Here is a 17,989-nt window from a genome sequence, read left to right on the forward strand (position 1 = left end):
ACAGAGCCACGTGCCGTGTAGGGCTACCGGGAGGAGGCGTCAAGGGACGTCAGTACAGTCGGGGCTCGGGGTATTCCCGAAGGACCCCCCCAGGGCCTGAGAACCAGGATGGGTACCCCGGTTCCTGTGAAAGGCATACGCGCCGAGACGAGACTTCCTCCCTTTAGGCATGGCGGCCGACCACCAGCGTCATTATTTTTTAGTTAAGATTTTTGGTTTAGAGGAACGGCCGCTGAGCGAGTATACAAATATGTGGATGAGCATAACCGTTTTATTCATAACAAATACCCCGTCATTGTAGAGTATGGCATGTGGTGGGGTGATAAAAGAAGTAGCGGTAGCCTTGTGGCCCCTTGGCATCCGAATTCTCCCTCCCTAGGCTCCTTGAGCCGGGTCTGGTTCTGATTGCCACCCTGCAGGGTGTCAGCCGTGTGAGCCTCCCTCCAATAATGGGAGAGACCATTTGGACTCCACCCTGGCATTTGGAGTAGAAGAGACACGCCCATTGGAGGCTTGAGGGGTGTATTGAAAGGGGCCCTGGACTGGCACTAGGCTTATTTGGGTTCTGAACCAGTGTCTCTTGGCCAGGACTATTCAGGTTGGGGTTTCTCACCTGCGCAGTGAGAAATCTGGTTGATCTCAGGCCTTGCGGGTGTGAGGAGGTGGTGGTATCAGAAAGCAGGGCTTTGCTCTGAACTTGGTTACTTAACAGCCCCCCTCACATGTACACATACTGGCCAAGGGCTTACAAATTCTTTGTCCCCCAGATTGGTGGCTTGTTGCTTGTTTGCCTATCTCAGCTGTTCCTGGAGTTTGGAAGCATTCTTTAGTAGAGACTGAGGTCCTAGTGGCATCTGTGAATTGCTGGGGCACCTTTAGGCCATCTGAATGGACCCGACCTTTGTTTTCTCCTTTTCTCTCTTTTCTATACTTGCTTTCTTGTTCTTTCCCACCCATAGTAGAGACGGAGACAAATGTTACTCTTGGACCTAAAGGTTCTAATAGGAAGCTAAGGGCTTGGCATTGATTTGGTTAGGATTCCCAGGATAAGGGACTGTCATAATCGAAGCCTTTTTTTTTTTTTAAAGATTTTTATTTATTTATTTGAGAGAGAGAATGAGATGGAGAGAGAGAGCATGAGAGGAGGGGGGAGGGTCAGAGGGAGAAGCAGACTCCCTGCTGACAGCAGGGAGCCTGATGCGGGACTCGATCCCAGGACTCCAGGATCATGACCTGAGCGGAAGGCAGTCGCTTAACCAACTGAGCCACCGAGGCACCCCAGTCGTAGACTTTTCATTCTGGTGGTGTTGTATCTCTGGGAAAGTTCCGTCACCCCACAAATTTACCAGTCTGTCACATCGCCCCCCCATCCCTGCCCACCATCTGTCCCACTTTCAAGGAATTCATAGGTGGATTCCTGCTCAGTTAACATTCACTGAATACCAATCACATCCTAGTTTCTGTGCTGGGACTTTCTTTTCAAGATTTATTTGTTTAAAAAACTTTTTTTTCTTAAAGATTTTATTAATTTGAGGGCACCTGGGTGGCTTAGTCGTTAAGTGTCTGCCTTCGGCTCAGGTTGATCCCAGGGTCCTGGGATCGAGTCCCACATGGCTCCCTGCTCCACCCATGGGAAACCTGCTTCTCCCTTTCCCACCCCCGACCCCCGCTTGTGTTCCCTCTCTCGCCATCTCTCTATCAAAATAAATAAATAAAATCTTTAAAAAAAGATTTTATTTATTTGAGAAAGAGAGAGGGATCATGAGCAGGGGAGAGGGGTAGAGGGAGAAGCAGACTCCCCGCCAAGCAGGGAGCCCAATGTGGGGCTCGATCCCAGGACCTGAAGATCATGACCTGAGCCGATGGCAGATGCTTACCTGACTGAGCCACCCAGGCACCCTATTTGTTTAAAATTTTTATACAGTAAAATTCACTCATTTGATGTTTGGGTCTATGGGTTTTGATTAATGTATAGAGTCAACATACCCACCAATCAAGATACAGAACAGGTACGTCACCCCCAAGTTCTCTCTTGCTGTCCCTTCGAGGTTCCCCTGTTCCTAATCCCTGGTACCACTGATCTGTCCTCCAGCCCTTCAGGTTTGTTTTTTCTAAAATGTCATATAAATGGAATCATATAGTAGGTAGCCTTTGAGTATGGCTTCTGTTTGCACAACTGTGTTTGAGATTCGTTCATATGTTATGCATATCAACTGTTTCTTCTGCTTATTACTAGCGTTCCATTATATGCTATTCTGCCATTTATTTATCCATTCTTCCCTGTGTTTTAACAGCAGCCCTTTAAGCTATGTCCCCATTAGACAGCAAGGAACTAGGGACTGGAGATGTTAAATAGCAGAGCTAAATTTTGATATGACTCCAAGTCCAGGGTTCTTTCCCCCCCCACCCAAGAGGTGATTTGGTCCAGTGACTCAATTAGCATTTCTTGACTGCCCATCCAAGAGGTTGTCAGGCTTCCCGAGTTGCTGGAGAATTCCCTTTGCAGAACTGGGGCCCGAGGATTGATGAAGGAAAGTATATACCGCAGTGTGTGACTCACCATATGTGCTCCTCTTTTTCTGTCTGGTGACAAGCTCACCAGTATTAGCAGGATGGAGCTGCCCAAACCCATACGGTATTTAATAAAAATTTTCTAAGTCTGTCCCAGGAGTTGACTGCATTGAGTCTGCTAGGATAGTGACATCGAGGCCTACTGCAGGTAGGAGTGTAACCATCGTGTTTCACTCCCTGGAACAACCGGGAAGGAAAGACCTAACCCCTGGGTCTCCCTCCACAGTGATGTCGGAGCTCAGCGATGAAGCTAGTGAGCCAGAACTGAACCGCAGCTTGTCCATGTGGCATGGGCTGGGTGCTCAGGTCAGCCGGGAAGAGCTGGCCGTCCCCTTGGATCTTCACACAGCTGCTTCCATCGGCCAGGATGAAGTGGTGAAGGAATGTGTGCAGCGGTAAGAGATCTTGGGAAATGTTCCTTCTGCTTAGATTTTGAGTACCGTCTCTGTACTGGGATGCTTCACATCCCAGACAGAGCTGTCAGTAAGCTCATGGGGCCTCACATAGTTGTAGACATTTCAGACACACAGATCAATCCCCGTGTCTCTCGGACAGTGGTCAGTAATGATTTATGCTGGACACTAATAAGGAAGTCAGTTTGTATTCCTCGGAAGAAAGAGAGGCTTTAAACTTTTTTCATAGGCTTATGAAACGTTTCGGGCTTTCTGTAGAGTCACTTAATGGCTTTTATGAATTGCAGAAATGTTCAAACAAAACAAAAATAAAGTTAGAAAGTGATGCCCTATGGCCTTCTTTCCCCAGAAGGTTCATTTTTATCTTTTTTGCCTTCCTTTCCCTTCTAGCTTTTGCTATAGAGGAGGAAGTGGGGTTTATCTTCCTCTCTGGGGGTTGCCACCTGCAGTCTTATACATATGTTAATGTAGTTTTTGGAAAAGGACCCATCTCCTCCTCTCCACCCCCTTACTGACCTATTTCCTTGTTTCAGTTTTTCATCAATAACTTGGAGAAACGACCTGTACGGACACAGGTCCGTACCCATACGTGCCTTTTTCAGTTCCTGGGGAGCCAAAGCAAAGCCTCATTTGAGTCCCAGGTTTCTGGTTCCCAAGTCCTAGCCATCACTTATGAATATCTGGCCAGTCGAGTACAAGTGCAGGCCTGTGGTAAGGGACATTCTGTCATACTCCTGTACCAGGTGGCCTTAGGAATGTGCAGCTGGGCACACAGGCAGCACATTCCCTCATAGGGTCACTGAGACCCCAGTTACAATTCTGCTCCTTTGGCATTCTTGGGCTTTTAAGCCTTTGGGTGTGCTGTTTAAATTCACGGTCCCAAATGGCTCCACAGGGGAGAGGGGAAGTGTCTGTGCTCTGACTGGGATTGTGGCCCTAGCTGACACTGAAGCTTGGCCACAGTAAGCATAGACCAGGGGCCTGAGGGCAGGAGAGGCCTCCGAAGGGAGGATTGGGCCCGCCTAGACATGTCAGAGCCTCAGAGATGCTCTGCCAAGGGCTAGGCTCTTCTCCACGTGGAACTGAGCACTCCCACAGTGAAGGTCGTGTGGCCAGGATGAATTGGTCTCTGTGCGCTCTCCCAGCCAGTGGCCGCCACTGCATTCCTGGGATCAGGACCTTCTGAAATGGCTGCGTGGGCATCCCAGAGTTACTAGAAGATGCTAGTGAATGGAAAATTGTCTGTGTAGCTTCCTGTGTGCATACCTCTGAGAGGCACAGACTGGATTGATTGTCAGTTGTTGCCTCTGCTGGAGGCAGGGATTGCGTGAGAAAAAAGGCTGTGGGACATGAACTATTCAGGGTGTCCTGGAAGTGGATGTGATTTCCATGCCCCAACCCCAGACTCTGGGCTTGGAAGCCCATGGTTTTTTCCCTGCGGGAAACGCCTTTCCGGAATTTTGATGGACATGAATGAGAAAGATAGGATTCTCTGGTCAATGATTTTCCAAGAATGTTTCTGTAGGATGAGGTGACAAGGGAGAAATATTGTCCATTTTCTGAGTCCCTTCCCATTCCCCTTTCCACCCAGCCCCACACTAGCAGATTCTGGTCTTTTGGGAGAAGAAGGCAGTCAGGGCTCAAGGTCACAGTTCCTTGACTGGCACTCTGGACAGCCCGAGCCAGATCATTCTCCGTTGGGGACCTGTGCATGTAGGATAACCGGTTAGCCACGTCCCTGGCCTCCACCCCCTAGATGCCAGTAGCTTTTCCTTCTCCAGTTGTGACAACCAGTAATGTTTTCAGACTTTGCCAAATGTCTCTTGGAGCAAAAAATCACCCCTGATTGAGAACCATCTGTGTAGCTGGGGTAGGAAAGAAGAGTTGCTGGCCTTGGGGTAGGCGGAGGGGCCGATGAGAATGTGCAGTCGGAGGAGGAAGACGGTTCTGAGGACTTTGCAGAGGCAGCTGTGTGGCAAACCTAATGGTTTCCCCGCCTGCCTCCCCTCCCCCATGACGTTCAGGGTGGCAGATAAGTTCTGCTTCCTGGCTGTATTTCCCGCTCTTTCTCTTGGCCCGGCCTTGCTGCCAGCTTTGGTAAACCTCACATGTGAGATGGCTGGACACGTCTGGCGTATCTTGTGTTTGTTTAGGAGAGAGTTAGATTTGAATAAGAAGAATGGTGGTGGCTGGACCCCGCTGATGTATGCCTCGTACATCGGACACGATACCATCGTGCACCTGCTGCTCGAGGCAGGGGTGAGCGTGAACGTGCCGACCCCGGAAGGGCAGACTCCGCTGATGCTGGCTTCCAGCTGTGGCAACGAGAGCATCGCCTACTTTCTCCTCCAGGTGAGGGACGAGGGGACTCAGGCCCAGAGACACGAGGGGCTCCTGGCCGCTCTGGCGGAGATGGGAACCACTGCAGGCCATGGCGTACGTGTGCTTGCTCGGGTCATCACTTTGATTCTTGCAGCGTGACGGCCCGGAGTGCGCCTGCCCCACACAGAGGAGCTGAGGCGGTAACGAGCATTCTGTGTTCTCTTAAAGCAAGGTGCCGAGCTGGAAATGAGGGACATTCAGGGCTGGACTGCTCTCTTCCACTGCACCAGCGCTGGGCACCAGCAGATGGTCAAGTTCCTCTTGGACAGTGGAGCGAATGCCAACGTGAGGTGATTACCGGGTCGTTAGTGGCCGCTGTAACCAAGGGGGGCAGCTGGGGAGGCAGCCACGGGCCAGAGTGCAGGGTAGCCTTTGCCGTGGGCGGAGGGGACAGGCCTGCCCAGGCGTGGGAAGCTTGGGGCTGGTCCCAGCTTTTTTCTGCATCTGTCAGGGGACACTGGGTGCAGCACTTTCTGAGCCTCATTTTCTTTATCTGAAAACTGGGGCCAGCAATACCAATGTCATGGGGTTGTTGGAGGAATTACGTGTTCTGTCACACACCAGCGGCCTGGCATAGTGAATGGCCCTTGATTGACATGCATTAAATGCTAATTCCTTTTTCCTTCCTGTCTTTTGTCTATATCGGGTGAGGTGATGCTTTGAAAGCAGTCATGAGTTTTACAAGCTGGAAGGGGTGTTGTGTTGTCTAAAGCATGTCATGACGATAATCCCCTTTCAACACAGCAAGTACCACCCCAGCTTCTGGCTGGCACGGTGCCCGCCCCTGGCTGAAGTCACCCCCTGTAAGGTGCATCATAGTTTCACACGCCACTGAGAAAGAAATGCCACTGATTAAAATGCCACTTGCCTATTGGTTTTAAGATAAATTCTGACTTCAGAGATGTGAGAATGTGAAAATGGTGTCTTAGAGTGGGTGCAACCCAGGATTTAGCTTGGTTCCTGTCTTCTAGACCAGCGTGAGAGAAGGGAGGGTCAGGAGGCATCTGGAGACAGCGCTGAGCCCAGAAATAAGCATCAGATAGTGGGTGAGATAAGGACAAGGTAGATGATTAGTCTCAGAGCTCTTGGGAGGGCTCCTGGAAGACGCTGAGCTCAAAGATCATCTGGATAGGTGGGTGGGAGACACTGGCTGGCTGTGCACACTGAAAGGCAACAGGTGCTTTTTGCCTGTAATTAAAACGGAGATTTAAGAGTCAGCCAGTGGAAGCAGCTTAGAGGGAGTGAAGATGGGGAGACAGATTGTCTTCAGGAAGAGAGACTAGAGCTGGTGGTAGAAGCAGAAAAATTTATGAGGCTCATGTGTTGATAGGAACTCTTTTCGTGTCACCCTGTTCATTCTGGCGAGAGGGAGACCTGGATGCCTTGGGATGGGTGACGAGCTGGCTTGGGTTTGTCTGCAGCAGGAAAGCTTCTGCCTGGCTGAGCTCCTCTCTGCTCATCGTCTGGCCATGGCCTCTGTCTTGCAGGGAGCCGGTATATGGATTTACTCCTTTGATGGAAGCAGCTGCCGCTGGCCATGAAATAATTGTGCAGTATTTTCTCAATCATGTAAGTGACCCTGTTGATTTGCTTACGATTTAGTCATGGCAGGTGAGGAGTCCTGTCCCTGAAGCATGAGCTGTAACAGAATTTTCTGCTGCACAGAAAGAGCTGCTCCTTATTTACTCGGCACATTTTCATTGTATCTACTGATGCCAAGTATTGAATGGCGCTCAGTGGTACAGTGGTGAGGAAAAATAGACACCTAGTCCTGTAATAATTTTGAAAATGCTATTATTTGAGAAGTATGGAAAATATATTTTAAAAAGTAGGTAACACTTATCATCCCATCACTTAAAAACAACATACAGAATAAGAATGCTAAGATATTCCTTCTCAAGCACCCGCGGTTCCTCCCCAATATGCCCACTTGGTTTGATAGAGACAGCCCAGGACTTCTCTGCTTAGGAAGGTCTGTCTGTAGACAGGTGCACACAAGTTGCTCTTCATTTTGAACAGAGTGGGATTCTACTGTGTGTTTACTCTACAGCTTTTAGAAATTCAGTTAATATGCCATAGACATTTTTTCCTTATGGTATCCCATGTGTAATCCAAGCCATAATTAACTTAGTTCCTTATTTGTCAAAATTTAGGTTTCTGACCTTTTACAGTTATAAACAGTGCTCCAGGGACTAGCTCCGTATGGGCAGCTTCAGCCTGCATGCAGGTATACTCTGTTTCTGTAGGGGGGATTGCTCGTGTTCACATGTGACACTTAATAGGTCCTAATAAAGACAATAAAAAATGGGCAAAGGATCTGAATAGACATTTCTTCAAAGATGATTTATAGATGGCCAATAAGCACATGAAAAAATGCTTGACATCATTAGTCATCTAGGAAATGCAAATCAAAACTGCTAGGATGTCTGTAACATAAAAAGACAGTAATAAGAGTCGGTGAAGATGTGGAGAAATTGGAACCTCACACACTGCTGGTGGGAGTGTAAAATGATGCAGCCTCTCTGGAAAACAGTCTGGCAGTTGCTCAAACAGTTAACATAAAGCTACTGTATAACCCAGCCATTCTCCTAGGTATATACCCAAGGGAACTGAAAATTGGTCCACATGAAAACTTAGACACAAATGTCTATAGCAGTGTTATTTACAGTAGCCAAAAGAAAGAAACCCACATGTCCATCAGCTGATAGATGGTTAAGGTAAGTGTGGTCTCTCCACAAACGAATATTATTCAGCCATAAAAAGGAATGAAGTTCTGACACCTACAATATGGATGAACCTTGAAAGTATTATACTCAGTGGTAGAAGCCAGACACAAAGGACCGCATATTGTAGGATTCTTTTCATACGAAATATCCTGAGTAAGCAAATCTGTAGAGATAGAAAGCAGATTAATGGTGGCCTGGGGCCGGCAGCAGAGGGCAGGATGGGAAGGGATGAGAGATGGAAGTACTAGGGAGAGGGTGGTGGTTAAGGGGCACATGATTTCTTTTTAGGGTGAGGAGAGTGTTCTGAAATTGATTATGGTGATGGTTGCATGCCAGTGAGTTAACTGTGAGTGGGTGAATTGCACGGTAAGTGAATTTGTCTTAATAAAGTTGTTAAAAAGTGCAGTGGGGTTGAAATAGTAAGTCTTAACAGATTCCCACTAGAAAGGTTGTCTCTTTTGCCTCCCCGCCCCCCTGCCAGTAATATGTGAAGGTGCCCACTTTTTCATGTCCTCACCAAGCCCTGAAAGTTACTTGTCTTACGTTTTTGCCAGTGTGGTGGGAGAAAAGTGGCATCTGTTTTGGTTTATACTTACTAGTGAGGTTGAACATTTAAAAATGCATTTATTGGCCATTTGTATTTATTTTATGATTTTTCTCTTGGGGGGGTCCAACTGGATATTTTAGCATAATAAAATGTTAACATGCTATCTTTCTTTGAAAAAAGAATTTGGGGGCACCTGGGTGGCTCAGTCAGTGAAGTGTCTGACTCTTGGTTTGCTCAGGTCATGATCTCGGGGTCGTGAGGTTGAGCTCAGGCTCCGCACTGAGCGTGGAGCTTGCTTGAGATTCTCTCCCTCTCCCCTTCCCCCACATTCTGTGCTCACACTCCCAATAAATAAATAAATAAATGTGCCAGCTCATAGACTTAAAAAAAAAAAAGGATTTGGGAACGGTACCCTTACATGGTAAAACTAGACATGAGACTGAGGGGGTACAGGAGCCTGCCTGCCCCCTTTGCCTCGGTCTCCTGGTCTCTCCCCACGGCTGCTCCTCAGCCCGCCCACCCTCCCTCCCTTCCTTCCTTCTCTTTCTCTTTCTTTCTCTCTCTCTGTCTCTCGGAGATTGTTCTGTATTAGTGTATGTTAATCTCTCTCTCTTTTCTTCGTGGCGGCACAGCATTTCCTTGTAGGGACGAATCAGAGTCGTTGGAAGTGAGTCGTTGCCAGCCTCTGGCTGTCACACACAGTGCTGTGGAGACTCTGCACATACATCTCTGCACACGCGTGTGACCACATCTGTCCAGTTCAGTACCGAAGGTAGAATGTTGCATGGAATGTGAGTACAGTCTTAACATAGGGTTGCCCACTTGCCACCTGAAGAGCAAATTGTACCAATTTATACTCTTTCCACAGCAGCAAGAATTATGAATCTTAAATTTGAAGTACTTTCAACATATAGAAAACTACGGAGGATGATACTAATACAACCCACATGACCCCAGAGTGACCCCTAAACAGATGTTGATCTGCAGCTTTCCTTCTCCTGGTTTTATGCTTGTGCCACGCACTGTGTGTCCTTAAGGAAGGCACAGGTTGTTTGATATATTTTAAAGATTTATGTAAATAATGTGTCAGACTGTGTCATTTGACAGAGTGCCAGTGCGTGGGGGCCTGGTTCACTCATTTTGACAGCTCTCTACGTATTGAATGTATGAGTATTTTACGTTTATCCATTCGTCTTTTAGTGGACATTTCACATGTGTCTACTTTGCTATTCCTGACAGGGCTGTGGTTCCCATTTTTTACCTGTCTTCTTGAGCATGTAGAAGGGATTTTAAAGAAATCAGGATGTATTCTTCAAAGTAGAACTTTTGGTGTGTAGGGTAGGGTGATCTTGACTGGAGAGTATTAACTTACTTTCCTCCATAGTCATCCTGATTGACGTTCTGATAGTATTTTATAGCTCTCTTCTCCACACCCTCAGGAACACTTGGTACCTGGTATCAGATGAGCTGTCTCCTATTGATTTTTGCCTTTCCCGGATTTCTGGTGAGGTTGAGCATCTTTTCTTATATTTGTCAGCCATTTGGGCTTCTTTGCTGCAAATAATTATTCTTTGAAGTAATTCCACTTACACAGACTAGGCACCCTTAAGACCTAACATAGGGTCAAGAATAGATGGGTAAGAGCTCAAACCTGTAAAAAGCATAACCTCGGCTTCTGAGTTTAGAATTTTATTTTATGTATTTATTTATTTTAAAATTTTTTATTTAAACTCAATTAGCCAACATATAGTACATCATTAGTTTCGTATGTAGTGTTCAGTAACTTATCAGTTGTATATAACACCCAGTGCTCATCATATCACGTGCCCTACTATGTATTTTTTTTTTTAAGATTTATTTATTTTAAGAGAGAGAACATGGTGCACGTGCAAGGGGCAGAGGGAGAGAGAGAATCTCAAGTAGATTTCGCTGAGTGCAGAGCCTGACGTGGGGCTCAGTCTCATGACCCTGAGATCATGACCTGAGCTGAAATCACAAGTCATATGCTTAACCGACTGAACCCCACCAGGCACCCCTAGAATTTTATTTTATTTATTTTTATTTATTTATATATTTTTTGAAGTTTTTTTTTTAAAGATTTATTTATTTATTTATTTATTTATTTGAGAGAGAGAATGAGCCGGGAGGAGAGGGAGAGGGAGAAGCAGACTCCTGGCTGAGCAGGGAGCCTGATGCGGGACTCGATCTCGAGATTCCGGGATCATGACCTGAGCTGAAGGCAGACACTTAACTGACTGAGCCACCCAGGCGCCCTAGAATTTGATTTTAAATTAGGTAGAACTGGGGCACCTGGGTGGCTCAGTTGGTTAAGCGACTGCCTTTGGCTCGGGTCATGATCCCAGAGTCCTGGGATCGAGTCCCACATCGGGCTCCCGGCTCAGTGAGGAGCCTGCTTCTCCCTCTGACCCTATCCCCTCTCCTGCTTTCCCTCTCTCTCTCTCTCTCTCTCTCAAATAAATAAATAAAATCTTAAAAAAATATATATTAGGTAGAACTAGAAGTCATGAGAGACATTCACATTGGAAAACATACTGGAAAATCAGAGATTTTATTTATTTTTTATTTTTTTATTTTTTAAAGGTTTTATTTATTTATTTGAGAGAGAGAGAGAGCACGAGAGGGAAGAGGGTCAGAGGGAGGAGCAGACTCTCCGCCGAGCAGGGACTCAATCCCGGGACTCCAGAATCATGACCTCAGCCGAAGGCAGTCGCTTAACCAACTGAGCCACCCAGGCGCCCCGAAAATCAGAGATTTTAGATCATTTATCTACCATGCAGATTATGCCCTCATTTGGTACCTTTACTCCCCAGTTGGGAATGAGATTGTGTGTTGTGGGCAACTTGTATTTAACAAACTGAGCCACCCAGGCGCTCCCCCTTTTTTTTTTTAAAGATTTTATTTATTGGGCAACTTGTATTTAGAGGAAACAAATTATATTGGATTTCTTTCAGAAAATTTTTAAAATTTTAAAATTCTGAAATGATTTCAGACTTAAAGAAATGTCAAAATAATACAGAGAATTTGTGTATCTTCACTAGATTGCCCAGTATTAACATTTATTATTATTAACATTTCATCTCATTTTCTTTATTAGTCTCTATATACATACTGTCTTTTTGGGACCATTGGATAGTAAGTTGCTGACATAATGTAATGCCGTTTTCTTCCTAAATACTTTATTTAGTATGTATTTCCTGAAAACAGTTTTGTCTTCATGATCACATACAGTGATCAAATTCAGGAAATCAACTATGAGATCTCCCCCTAGCACTAATCAGGAGTAGAAGGTGTTGGGCAGTTCGCCATGATTGCTTTGGCATTGGGGGGCAGGGGTGGGGGGGCTGGCGGGCATGGCTGGGAGCATGTGGCTAATGGGCCACGTTTTTCCATTGCTGGGGAATCCGTGTGGCTAACCCTGCACGGCTTCTCCTCTGCTCCTCATTTCCTGCAAATTTCCTCCTCTCAGTCAGGGTTAGACCTGAGGGAGCCAGAGGGCCGGGCCCACCGGTCTCCCGAGCTGGCCCTCCAGAGCCAGGCCCCATTCCTGGAGATGGGGGACTGCAGGAGGCTGGGCTCCCTGTGCTCCGCAAGGATAGGAGAGGGCTGTAGCTGCCTCCCTTCCACCCCATTCCCTTCCTGCTGGCGGGGCAGGATGATCTGGGCGTGGTTAGGCCTCTTAGGGGACAGCTGAGCTGATCGCCTGGCCCCCACGTGACAAGTGTGCCCGCCATCCTCTTGGGCCACAGTCTCCGAAGCTTTGATCATGCTTTCCTGTCAGAGTGAGTTTTGATCATGTACGTCTCTAGGAATATGTTATGTACATTACAAAATAGGAAGAAAACCCCCCAAAATGTAAAGGATAAACAAATTCTAGTATTTTCTTCCCTCACCTCGGGGACCTTGTTCTTGGTTCTGTTTTCTTCCTCATTTACTCACTAAGGGATAGTATTACTGCTTTTTCCCCCTTTAGCTGTAATCTGAGGTTGAAGACTTCTGGGCTTAAAAACGTGATAGTTAAAACCCTACAGTGAAGATGGTGTTTCTTTCCCCCCGCCCCCGCCCGGTTTTACCGAGATGTAAACACAGACCTCCCTGTAGAAGCTGAGGGAATGCAGCGCACTGCTGTCACTCAGCGTGTTGTGAAGTGATGACCACACCCCGTCTGGTGAGTGTCCATTGTCTCATGTAGATGCGGGCACAGAGAGGGAGTGTTTCCTTGTGGCCAGAGCTCTGGATTTACCCTCCGAACAGCTTCCGTGTTTATCATGTGGCCGTGCTTGCCGCGGTCGTCATGTTGTATCTTACAACCAGAAGTTTGTGCCTTTTGACTGCCTTCACTTTCCCCTTCCAGACCCCTCTAGAAGTGATAAAGGCTGAAGGTTTTAGAGCTGATTTCTAACCAGAGCTCTTGGAAATGGGGGATTATAGAAAGTAAAGCTCAGTTAAGGTCTTGTAAAGATGCAGTTTTTTCGGGGCGCCTGGGTGGCTCAGTCATTAAACATCTGCCTTCGGCTCAGGTCATGATCCCAGGGTCCTGGGATTGAGCCCCGCATCGGGCTCCCTGCTCCGCTGGGAGCCTGCTTCTCCCTCCCCCGCTTCCCCTGCTTGTGTTCCTGCTCTCGTTATCTGTCTCTCTGTTGAATAAATAAATAAAACCTTAAAAAAAAAAAACAGTTTTTTCTACCAGAGGACGTGTGATAATCACCTTCTATACTAGGCTCAACCAAGACTGTCATAGGCTTTCTTTTTTTTTTTTTTAAGACTTTTATTTATTTGCCAGAGGGAGAGCACAAGCAGGGGGAGTGGCAGGCGGAGGGAGAAGCAGGCTCCATGCTAAGCAAGGAGCCCAATGCGGGACTCGATCCCAGAACCCCGAGATCATGACCCGAGCTGAAGGCAGACGCATAACCATCTGAGCCACCCAGGCGCCCCCTTTTTTTTCTTTTAAGATTTTATTTGTTTGACAGAGACACAGTGAGAGAGGCAACACAAGCAGGGGGAGTGGGAGAGGGAGAAGCAGGCTCCCCACCTAGCAGGGAGCCCGATGCAGGGCCCGATGGATCATGACCTGAGCCGAAGGCAGACGCCTGATGGCTGAGCCACCCAGGCGCCCCAGTCATAGATTTTCAAAATAGGGGAAAGTGTGCATAAGTAAATGTTTATCATACAGTGTTATATATCTGCTATAAAAGAATTAGGAAGTACAGGGAAACACAAAGAAAGCCAGAACTGCTCATAATCCCGTCACCCAGAGATAGCATGTTTTAACACCCTGACAAGGGTCCTCCTGGTTTAACAGATATTTTAAGTCCGAGTAGAGTCCCATTATACAGAATGTTTTGTATTACACTTTTTTTCCTTTTAACGATGTCCTGTGCACCCCCTTCCATGTTAATACGTACACTTGGACGGAATGGTCATATAAGTGGGGGAGTGGTATTCCACTCTATAGATGTGTTCCCCCTTCACTAATTCCTGATTTTACGTTCTTCCTAGTTCTCACGATACTAAATGCTGCTGGGAAAATCCTAAATGTTAGCGTATGTCTTTAATTCTTTCTTAAGGTTAAATCCCTAGCAATGGAATTGCTGGGTCAAAGGGGTGTGCACGTTTACTGTTTCCCCTCCAGAGCACTGAGCTCCAGTGGTCCAGCCCTCAGACCCCGGAGTGCGTGGTTGAAGCTTTTAAAATGGAAAGTTTATTGTCTTTTCCACTTTCAAAGTAAGTGTGCTCGTGGTAGTAAATTTAGAGAATATAGAGGATTAGGAAGATGGGGAAAATCCCCCTATCCTACTGCTTAGAAATAATATTAACAGTTTGGGCACACTTTCTTCTAGTGTTATACACATTTTTGTCTGTCTTGTTTTGCTGCTGTTGTAATATAGGTACAGTGTTGTATCATGGTCCTTTTTTTTAATCTTTTATTTTTAAAATACTTTTTCTAGTCTTCTTGAGATACAATTGACATATAACATTATATAAGTAAGGTGTACAACATAATGATTTGAATTTAGTATACGTTGTGAAATGAATACCACAATAAGGTTTTGGGTTTTTTTTAAGATTTTATTTTATTTATTTGACAGGGAGAGACAGCGAGAGAGGGAACACAAGCAGGGGGAATGGGAGAGGGAGAAGCAGGCCTCCCTCAGAGCAGGGAGCCCGATGCAGGGCTGGATCCCATGGCCCTGGGATCATGACCTGAGCTGAAGGCAGACGCTTAACGACTGAGCCACCCAGGCGCCCCCACAGTAAGTTTAGTCAACACCCATCACCTCTCATAGTTAAAAAGTTTTTCCTTTTTAAAGAGCTTTTTTTTTAAAAAAGATTTTATTTATTTATTTGACAGAGCGAGACAGTGAGAGAGGGAACACAAGCAGGGGGAGCGGGAGAGGGAGAAGCAGTCTCTCCACTGAGCAGGGAGCCCGATGCGGGACTCGATCCCAGAATCCTGGGATCATGACCTGAGCCAAAGGCAGATGTTTAACGACTGAGCCACCCAGGTGCCCTTTTTTAAAGAGCTTCTTAAACAATGATTGGGTAACTTCCTTGTGCCTTTCCATGAACCTGTAAAAGTGTATCAACAAGTAAACTCTGAAAAATATTTTAAAATATAAAACTTCTCTTAAATCCTCAATAGTAATGGTATTATAGGGAAATTTTCCTATAACTTATGAATGTGAACAAGCACACCTCATTTTATTGTGCTTCACTTTATTGCATTTCACAGATACTGCGTTTTTTACAGATGGAAGGTTTGTAGAGACCTTGTATCGAGCAAGTCTACAGGTGCCATTTTTCCAACAGCATTCACTCACTTTGTGTCTCTGTGTCACATTTTGGTAATTCTTGCAACAGTTCAAACTTTTTCATTATTGTCTTTTTTTTTTTAAAGATTTTATTTATTCATTTGAGAGAGAGGGCAGAGAGAGCACATGAACAGGGGGAAGGGCAGAGGGAAAGGGAGATGCAGAAGCAGACTCCCTACCTAGCAGAGAGCCCAATGCATCTCGATCCCAGAGGGATCACGACCTGAGCCAAGGCACGAGCCTAACCCACTGAGCCACCCAGGCGCCTCTGTTGTCGTATTTGTTACGGTGATCTGTGATCAGTGATTATGACTTGCTGAAAAGTCAGATGGTAGCATTTTTTAGCAATAAAGTTTATCTTTTTCAAGTAAGCTCTACGCTGAACATGGGGCTTGAACTCATGACCCTGAGTTCATGCTCTACTGACTGAGCCAGCCAGGTGCCCCCATAAAGTATTTTATTTCTTTAAGGTATATACATTGTTTTCTTAGACATAATGCTGTGGCACACTTAATAAGACCATGGTATAGTGTAAATATAACTTTTATATGCACTGGCAAACCAAAAAACTTCCTTTGGCCTGTGTTATTGTGGTACTTTATCGTGGGGGGGTCTGGAGCTGAGCCTGCAGTGTCTGAGGCCTGTACAGTGCATGTTGTTTTCATGATTTAAAAACACGTATGAAAGTAATATAACTTACAGGCTTAAACAAAGCCAAACAATAACATTTAGAGGATAATTAATCAAAAATCTAGAAATAAGCATTAAAAAACCTCTAAGTTTTCTTACATCGCCTCCTCCCCCCAGAGTGTTAACAGCTGTGAATAGATTTCTCCATGAATGGAATCCTGCTACATAAATGGGATCCATCTACTTCTGCAGTGTGTTTTTAAATGTTAGCAAAATATCACAAACTTATTTTCACATGCGTACAGAGAAACCTGCCTCATTCTTCCTGATCCAGTACTTGATAGTAGCGATGCGCCATAATTTGAATAATTTCACACAGAAATGAGTGCACTAGTTTCTTGCTTTTAACAATTTACCGTAAAGTTGGTGGGCTTAAAACACAGAAATTTATTTTCTCACAGTTCTGGACGCCAGAATTCCAGAACCAAGTCATCAGCGGGGCCACAGTACCTCCAGAGGCTTTGGGAGGAATGCTTGCATTTGGCTTTGAGCTCTTGTTGGCTCCTGGTGTTTCTGGCTTCTAGATGCATCCCTCCAATCTCTGCCTCTGTCTTCTCATGCCATTTCCCCCACGTGTCCGTGTCGTCTTCTCTTCTTCATGAGGACACTTTATACCTTTGATACCATAAAGACGTATCATGGTCCTTTCAAAAACTTGGTTCTACCAATTATTTGTAAGCGCCAGCATTAAGGTAATAACATGGCTGCCTCTGCCCGCATTCACAAGGTCTCCAGGTTTTCATTATTGCAGATACGTTCTACTGAAAACCTGTGTCACAAAAGCTTTCTCTGCTTGGAGTTATTTCTTTAGGAGAGAGTCACAGAAGTGGAGTTAACTGTGCAGAAGACTATAGGTACATTTTAGGGCTTTGGGTAAAAATGACCAGACTCATCTTCAGAAGGATGGTGCTCTGGTGGTGGTTATGATTTTTAAAGGCTGCTTCTCTAGTGCATCTGTTGTCTCCAGTTTTCTCTGGTGGAGAGAAGTGAGGCGGGCCTGCCCAGGTGGGAAGGGTGAAGGCTGGGCTGTGGCCCCAGTGGCCTGCAGTGTGCCCTTCCCCAGCTGGAGCCCGTGACCGCCGATCCCGGAAGGATCTGCCTGCGGGGCGTGGGGCCCGAGAGCTGCTGCAGCCACCAGGTGGCTGGAATCCTGCCACTGAGCCCCTCCCCAGCGCCCCCCCCTATCCTAAAGGACAGTGAGGGCCCTTACAGGCCCTCCCCTCTTTCTGGCGCAGATGTGGGGTTGTGGAGGGCCCGGGGCGCTGAGACCCCCGTGCATGTCCTAGCTGGGGTCTAGAGCCCACGTGAGGGAACAAGAGTGAGTGCCTTACAGGGGAAGTGCCCAGCTCCTGAACTTCCATGAACTTTCACAGGGAGTCAGAGTGGACACAAGAGACCACAGTGGAGCCACAGCCCGGATGCTGGCCAAGCAGTATGGACACATGAAGATCGTGGGGTTGATAGACGCTCACTCGCCTTCTCTGCCCAAGAACCTCTATCGGAGCCCAGGTACCTGCTCCTGTGCTGCTGGGTCTTCTGCTAGGGTCCTGCTGCCGGCTCCCACCGGCCCTGCTGAAGTGTGGCTCCTGCGGCCTCGCCAGGGGGCCCCTGCCTTCCCCGTGACTCCACGGGGCAGTCAGGGTTGAGGCTAGCTGGTCTGACAGGACAGAGATCCGTCAGTGTGGAGTGGGACCAGCCAGGCTGAAGGTGTGCCCAGGATGCTGGCGGAGGCCACGGAGAGGTGGGCGCGCAGCCTCCAGACGGGACTGCTTACAGCTGTTGTTTCTTGACTTGGCTTAGGGTGCCCATTGCCATACGAAATATTTTAAT

At 46.7% G+C, this 17,989-nt stretch overlaps 1 protein-coding gene across 7 annotated transcripts in view; it reads left to right on the forward strand.

Moving 5' to 3' along the window:
- ANKS3 (ankyrin repeat and sterile alpha motif domain containing 3) overlaps nt 1-17,989 on the forward strand; it is a 32,971-nt gene that overhangs the window by 299 nt on the left and 14,683 nt on the right. For 4 of the 7 annotated variants that reach the window (XR_012380459.1, XM_025859001.2, XM_025859002.2 and 1 more), the window contains exons 2-6: nt 2,798-2,966; nt 5,138-5,336; nt 5,535-5,656; nt 6,854-6,935; nt 17,533-17,668. Coding sequence is in view for 6 of the 7 variants with exons in the window: in XM_025859001.2 (XP_025714786.1) it covers nt 2,800-2,966; nt 5,138-5,336; nt 5,535-5,656; nt 6,854-6,935; nt 17,533-17,668 (706 nt within the window). In the remaining variant the exon portion in view is untranslated. Of the gene's footprint in view, nt 1-2,797; nt 2,967-5,137; nt 5,337-5,534; nt 5,657-6,853; nt 6,936-12,001; nt 12,826-14,764; nt 14,912-17,532; nt 17,669-17,989 lie in introns of those variants that run through there. The other 3 variants (XM_025859006.2, XM_025859007.2, XM_073899577.1) reach the window with 3 other exon arrangements.

The sequence above is a fragment of the Callorhinus ursinus genome, unplaced genomic scaffold (assembly GCF_003265705.2).
Source record: "Callorhinus ursinus isolate GAN/ISIS: 27379988/994484 unplaced genomic scaffold, GSC_fseal_2.0 scaffold13, whole genome shotgun sequence".
Classification (NCBI taxonomy): Eukaryota; Metazoa; Chordata; class Mammalia; order Carnivora; family Otariidae; genus Callorhinus; species Callorhinus ursinus.